Raw genomic sequence first — 7,993 nt, 5'->3', positions numbered from 1 at the left:
GTGAAAACTATCATGACGTCAGAACAATGATAGAGGACTTTTCAAAATAAATAATTAGAGCTTACTTTTATGATCAACTTAAATTTTTTAAAATAAATAACTAAATATTCTCAAAACTAATTGACATTCTTATTAATTAATTTTGTTTAGGAACGATTTTCAACACATTTATATTTGTATGTAAATGATAATAAACAAATGTTGGATCACTTAATTCCTAATATTTAATATTGGATTTTCTTAGTTTCCATGTGGGGAAAAAGAAAAAAAAAAGATATACCAAGAACACCATTTTCAAAGAAAAAGATACAATTTTATCCAATAATTCCCTTTTTTATACTTCATAAATAAATTTATGTAATTACAAATAATATTACCTAATATTTTTTTATGACGATCAGAATTGTCAGGGAATAACATGCGGAGCACGTTCATGCATTACACTAGTAACATATAAATATACCATCATGAGTGTTGGCAAAAACAAGTTTCTCCCACATGAATATGAATATGATGGCCAGAGAATTCAAAGAGAAAATTCTCTTCATCTTCCTAGAGAGGATTTTTCGGCCGTAGAAACAAAGAAATTCATTTATCTTGTGATGATTGTGGTTGACTACTGACAGAAATCATAGTTACCAAATTTTGTTCCGCAAAGGAAAAACTCATAAAATCTCCTAAATTACTTTACTACCTGTATAGAAGGGAGAGTTTGTGCTCCCAGTTTACCTAGAGTTATGGGTATTTTCGGGTTTTCATTTATGTTCTGCATATACTAAATTGTACAGCCATGTTTTTAGGTTGTCCTTTACATAAAATTTCCAGAAAAACCCAGCCCTGTTTAAGAATTACCAAAGCCGTCCTCAGTCTTAACTAGTTGCTTGAGGGGCATTTTAGATAGTTCGTCTATTTATGTGTTGTAGTCACTTGTACATCATGAATAAAAAATGAAACATTTGATTTAATTACTTAAAATGGGCACAATGTTCTCAACTATTACTTCCTCATGTACTTAGCGCACAACTCTCAAGTAGCCGCAATTTCCAACAGACGGGTACAAAAGTGGGCCCCACACAAATAGTTTAGTTTTCAAGCGTTTTGCAAAATGTGGGCCCCGACAATACTTTACACAAACTCTCAGTTCCATGGGCAACCTTGTAAACATGGATTAAACTTTTGTTTATGTGTTTTCCTTTAGTCTTCTTTCGGCTTTATATAATTTGTATCACTGGAAATCCAAATTTAGGTGTATAAAATATAATACAGAAAAGAAAAGACAAAATTAGTATATTATTTATAGTTAACAAGTTTAATAATGCGTAAAATGAAATTTTATTATATCCTCAGTTTAGATGGTTAGTAAAAAGGACTCTTTTTAAGGTAATTTATTTATTTATAAACTAAAATTAAAGATGAGGTTGTAATTTTTGAAATGATAGTACATCTATATTTTTCTATTTGATTTAGTTTTAAATTTTAAGAAATCTATAATATTTGGTTTGATTTGATTTAATAAAAAACAAATCGAAGAAAACAACGAACTAATTAAATAATTAGTTCAGAAATATTTAAAAAACGAGCAGTGAGAATAATTAAATAATTAAACAATCACACTAAATGGACGTTGGACCTGTGCTCAGCACATGCATTATCCAATTAGTATATCTATTCTATATATTAGAAAGGACAGTTGTGGACGAACACAGCTCAAGTGAATTGTACAAAAAGCAATAAAAGTTGTGCATCAAGTGGTATACGAACAATTCTCATGCAGTCCTGTTTTATGACGGGTGTTCTGCACTTTATAATAGCATGCGTACTCTGCTTTTTAGATATGCACAATTCTCATTTGATTGCTTTCACATTTCTACTAGGTTCTTCTCCGATCAGTTTCTTTCTGCCCTGGAGGAAAATGATATTCTTCTTCTCTGGCCTTTTTTCTTCTTCTCAACCCCGGAAAGCCATTTTTTAGACGTTATGTAAGGGCAATTCTAATTCATTAGCTAGCTCAATCGACCAGTTGTGTAAGTTCATCTCTTTCCTCCCTTATTAGTTCATGTGTGTTACTGCTTCCACTTCTACTTTCAGTTCCAATTCTCTCTCTTGCAGGTATTTTATTTCATTTATTCTTGATTCTGGTCTCCCTTTGGTTTTCTTTTTTTGACTTTTTCAATTTTGTGTCTCGCCATAAATACCTAGCTTCAAATTGATAAAAAAAAATTTAGCTTTCTTGTAATTTTCTGCTTTGGTGCCCTGACTGCTCCAACACTGGCCACAGGAAGTTGCCGCTAAAACAAAAAACAAATCAATAACAAGATGTTTGATGAAATTCCCGAATGAAGAAGATAGTTCCAGCATGTTCGTTGACCTTTGCTCAGCAATCAATCACGCTGTTCGCGTAGCATTTGATGAGAGATACTGATCCTCGATAATTTTTTTGTTGTGCTATTCTAACATCATATTTCCTATATATAAGGTATATATCTTGGACTGGAAATTGATACTCATTTAGTTGAATTGGGTTTTCTTTGAATTTATCACATTTGTTTACTTGGAAGTTAAAATTGTTTTCACAATAGTCACTAGCTTTTCACCCCGTCATAAAGAAAAAGATTACTGAATGCAGAAAAAGATCATTTCTTTTTTTAGAGCATTCTGCTATCTTAATTTTCTGCGAAAGATAGTTTACTGAGAAAGAGTATCTTAATGCAAACAGGACACTACTAAAAAAACAGCATTTTCCGACCTCAAAAAACCGACCTCAGTTGAGGTCGGAAAAAAACCGACCTCATGAGGTCGGTAAACTCGTAATATTTATTTTTTAATTTTTTTAAAAATAAACCGACCTCGTGAGGTCGGTAATATTGTACCAAAAATTTGAAAAAATAATGTACCGACCACGTTATGTCGGAAATTTATTTCATGCTAAATAAATTATAATTTTATTTTTAATTTCAAAAAATACCGACCTCACGAGGTCGGTATTATTTTAAATTAAAAATAAAATTATTAAATATACCGACCTCATGAGGTCGGTATAATTACTCAGTGTAATAAAATCAACACAGATGAAATTAAACCCTTCTCTTTCCCATTTCTCCCTCTTTTCCTCTCACCTTCCCCCCCCCCCCCCGCCCCTCTCTGTCTAACCCTAATAACTCCGGCGACGTCACCATCATTCCGCCGATCCACCGCCGCCGCCGTCCCTACCCAAATTCGAAAAAAGCTTGTTTCAGATATGACATTGAAAAAAGAGTTTGCCTAATTGACTACTTCTTCCAAATCTCTCCCCCATTTTGTACGCTCTCAGATCTGTTACCACTTCATTTTCCCCATATCTCACGCCCTTGTCTTCTTCCAATGCTCTCCACCTTCATTTTCCATCTTCTGGGTAAGCCCTAACTTGTCCTTTGATTCAGTAATTTCCTTTTTCGTTTTAATTCTGAAAGTTACTTCCCCTTTTTTTGTTGCTCTAACTAAAATGTTCGAGTCTTGGAGAGAATTGACCCAATCTTCCCTTTTTCTTTTCTCAGTTGTTTGTGCATGATTTAGGAGATCATTGTGCCGCCTCTATTGACAACTTTGACGATCAGTAGACAACATCCTTAATCTTTCTGGTATGTGTTTTCCTCTCTCAAAATGTGCTTTCTCTATTTTAATTGTTGAATTGATGCTTAATGTAACTTGGAATTAGAAACACCGCAATTGTTATCTTGCTGTCTTTTGTCTTCCATTGTTTTGTACAACTTTATTTGGGGCATGATGGCATCATTAACTAAATAAAACAGTAGACCATTTTGTCATATTAGTAAAGTTCGTGTCGGACTTTGACAAAAAAAGAAATATAAAAAGAAAACAATTAATGAAGGGTATTAAAGTTGTTGAATTGTAAAGAAAAAAAATGGAGTACCGAATCATGACGTTCGTTACTATTCCAAAAAGATTAGTCAGTAAAGGATGGAAAAAGTAAATAAATGATAATTAATTTTAAAATTTTCTTAGATTAAATTGTCCTAGTTAATTTTTCCTAGTCTGAAGCTTTAATTTGCTAATTAGGGAAACTGGTGATTTGGGTTTTGAACATTGAATTAAATTATTCATTGAATTTGTTCCTTAACAATTTCAAATTTGGTACTGTTTGTGTAGATGGAATCTCGTAGTTGGATGTATAATAGGACAAACGACGGCCGAGGGGGGATGAGGCAAGAATTTGTAGACGGTGTTGATGCTTTTGTTGACTATGCAATGACACTTGAAACTTTTCAAATTCATGGCTTGGTTAGGTGCCCTTGTGTGAAATGTAAATGTATGAATTACGAGAAACCAGAGATTGTTAGGCTTCATCTCTATAAAGATGCCTTTGAAAAAGATTATACAGTGTGGACTAGTCATGGAGAAACGAATAGTAGTTTTGGTAGATTTCAAAACTTTGTTGTTGGTGAAAGTAGTAGGGCGGTGGAACCTAATGTCCAAAATTCTAGAATGCACGACATGGTTCAAGATGCTTATGGGATGCATTCCAATTTTGAATACGGTAACCATGATGAAGAAGCTCCAAATGAAGAAGCTAGTCGTTTTTTTGAACAATTGAAAAATGCTAGTCGGCCTTTATATGAAGGAGTCCCCACTCTCAATTGTCTATTCTTCGTTAGATTATTAAGCATCAAAGCGATTGGAATGTTCCTCAAGGTGCAATGGATCTTTGTGATTGCCCTTATACATGAATTAGTTGACCCGAAATTAGAGATACCTGAAAACTACTATAAGGCAAAAAGATTAGTGTCTAAGTTAGGACTCTCGTCGATGAGAATTGATTGTTGTGAAAATGGAAATGGATGCATGTTATACTATAAGGATGACAAAGGTCTAGAATCTTGTAAGTTTTGTGGAAGAGCTCGTTTTAAGCGGACTCATAGCGGGAAGAGGGTTGCCGTTAAGGCGATGCATTACTTACCTCTTATACCAAGGTTAAAGAGGTTGTACGCATCAAATAGCTCCGCTCCTCATATGAGATGGCACAGTGAAAATAGAAGGCCGCACAGGGTTATGTGTCATCCATCGGACGGAGAGGCTTGGAAACATTTTGACGCAACATATCCAAACTTTGCGTCGTGAACCACGGAACATTAGGTTGGGTTTATGTTCCGATGGATTCGCTCCACATTCTGTTTCTGCTACACCATATTCTTGCTGGCCTGTTTTCTTAACACCATATAATCTTCCACCTGAGTTGTGTATGACTAGTCCATATATATTCCTTAATTGCATCATTCCTGGCCCACGTAATCCAAAAGTTTTGATTGATGTATACTTGCAACCTTTGATTGATGAGTTGAAAATATTGTGGGTTGAAGGGGTTGAGACGTTTGACGTTTCTCTTAAGCAGAATTTTAATTTGCGGGCCACTTTAATGTGGACTATTAATGATTTTCCTGCCTACGGGATGTTGTCTAGGTGGATGACTGCTGGAAAGTTAGCATGTCCTTATTGCATGGAGAATACTAAATCGTTCACTTTAAAGCATGGCAAAAAAAATTCATGGTTTGATTGTCACCGTCAATTCTTGCCAATGGATCATGAGTTTAGGAGTATGAAAAATGCATTTACGAAGAACAAAATTGAACGAAACTATCCACCTCCAAGACTTTCAGGAGAGGAAATTTGGGGGAGGGTTGAGAACTTTCCGAAAGTTACTGAAGAACCACCGTACAAGTTCGATGGGTATGGGCTTGCACATAACTGGACCAAACAGAGCATATTTGGGAGTTACCATATTGGAAGGATAATCTTCTCTAAGCATAATCTTGATGTCATGCACATTGAAAAAAATTACTTTGATAATTTATTCAACACGATAATGGATGTCAAGGGCAAGACAAAAGATAATCCAAAGGCTAGATTGGACTTACAGGAATATTGTATGCGTAAAGAGTTATGGTTGCAGGACAAACGGAACGGGGTCTTCAAGCCTAAGGCTAGTTATTCATTCACAATGGATCACAAGCGAAAGATTTGTGAATGGGTTAAGAACTTGAAGATGCCTGATGGGTATGCATCAAATTTGGAAAAACGTGTTGATATGGCGCAAGGAAAGTTACATGGGATGAAAAGCCATGATTGTCATGTTTTCATGGAAACTTTACTCCCATCGCATTTAGTAGCTTGCCCACCCGAACGGAAGCCTATGTCGAAATTAGTTTTTTCTTCAAAGACTTGTGTTCCGGCACATTGAGGGTAGACAACTTTTGGATCGGATGCTGAGAAGGAATATTCGTAATAACAAGTAAGTTGGAGAAAATTCTTCCACGGATTCTTCGATGTGATGGAACATCTTCTAATTCACCTTGCGTATAAGCTCGACTCGGAGGCCCAGTTCATTGTCATTGGATGTATCCCTTCGAGAGGTAATAGGTGTAAATTTTTATTTATTTCTCTCTACCAATTTATTTTTAAAAAAATCACGCTTAAAATAATATTATGCAGAACTATTGGCAAGTCTAAACGGGGTATCAAGCAGAAACATAGAGTTGAAGGATCTGTCACGACCCAGCCCCGTGGGCCGTGACTGGCGCCCTATTTGGACACCCGAACGGACATTCATATCGAATCATCATAATTTATCGTAGCTCATACGTCATAATCATTAATTAAAGCAGGCGTAAAAATAAATACTAATTTAAGCGGTCGCGGATGTAAAATGCCATATCGAGGTCAGAAGAGCGGCGGAATATACATCGCCGAACACGTATATACACATATACTGACATATGGGCCGCTATGTCCCCCAGACCAAACGGGACCGCATAAGGATACAAATCGCAACAAAACAAGCATACATAGGACCCTCGACCCACATAGATGACTACAGGCCTCTACAGACTCCGAACAGAAACATATGACGGGACAGGGCCCCGTCGTACCCAAATAGTCCAAATGTACAGAAGCATATACATAACAGAAGCATATATACCAACAAACAGGCTCCCGGATCAAAAGGATCAATCCAAGACAGCAGAATGGGTAGCCTACACTGGCGGGTCTCCTGGGCATATATCGGTACCTGCGGGCATGAAACGCGACCCCGAAGAAGAAAGGGGGATCAAGGAAATTTGAGTATGTAAAGCATAGAGTACAGAAATCCAAACCGCAGGTGAAATATGAGTACAGAGAGAAAATACCGAATCAAATATCAGACCTGTGCAAAAATATATGCAAATAGTGCAAATCAAAATCGTGCATAACGCTCAGGAACGTGGCTACCACCCGACACTGGTGCCACAACACAGCATACTCCAGAAGGTTTCAAATCTCCGTACAAACCCCAACATATCATATCATATCACACATATCATATCGCGACATATCGCGTCAGCAGAACAAATCATATCATTAGCCATATCACAAAGATAACTCCATATACGGTAACCGGCCCAGCGGCGAGGTCTCGGAAACCGAACACAACATCCGCCGAGTTTATCATAGGGCGCACGACCACAAAGCCGGCCCGGGTGCCGCAAAAAATCATAATCATTGGCACGAGCAGAGTAGTGCAGAAACCGTAATGCATATTAAAAGTGAAATCCAGGACTCGACACATAATTTCATATACATATTCATTAACATTAGTAACCTCAAAATAAGTAGCGAGTCATTCGGAATTTATATACAAAAGTCGCAGATTCTTAAGTTATAAATTTTTCGAGAAAATACATTGTAGATCATTCTCGGAAAGCTCAGTATCATTCTTAGTGAAGAATGTTCAAATAACATCATAGGATATTTCAAACGGACCTTAGAGTCATAAGCAAATGTTTTCTTTTCGTATCGTGCAGAAATAAGATAAATAAACCAAATAAGGAAATTTTCGGGACCTGCGGGCCCACCTCGGGTCAAGTTGAGGCGGCGGACATAAAATTACAAACATTGGGCTCCCTAAGGTCATTCGTAAGAGTTTCGGAGCGAATCAAATACGTTTGCGAAGGTTATAAGTGTT

At 36.5% G+C, this 7,993-nt stretch overlaps 1 protein-coding gene across 1 annotated transcript; it reads left to right on the top strand.

Moving 5' to 3' along the window:
- The first annotated feature begins 4,197 nt into the window (after positions 1–4,197).
- LOC132031647 (uncharacterized) lies at positions 4,198–5,115 on the top strand. The gene has a single exon (XM_059421600.1). It carries the CDS (start codon positions 4,198–4,200, stop codon positions 5,113–5,115), a length of 918 nt encoding a protein of 305 aa, XP_059277583.1.
- Positions 5,116–7,993: the final 2,878 nt, after the last annotated feature.

Source organism: Lycium ferocissimum, chromosome 9 (assembly GCF_029784015.1).
Source record: "Lycium ferocissimum isolate CSIRO_LF1 chromosome 9, AGI_CSIRO_Lferr_CH_V1, whole genome shotgun sequence".
NCBI lineage: Eukaryota > Viridiplantae > Streptophyta > Magnoliopsida > Solanales > Solanaceae > Lycium > Lycium ferocissimum.
The sequence above is the reverse complement of the archived record's forward strand: the minus strand, read 5'-3'. Positions and strand labels throughout refer to the sequence as shown.

Coding starts and splice junctions, on each gene's coding strand:
- LOC132031647 (XM_059421600.1), top strand. CDS start 4,198: ATGAGGCAAGAATTTGTAGACGGTGTTGATGCTTTTGTTGACTATGCA.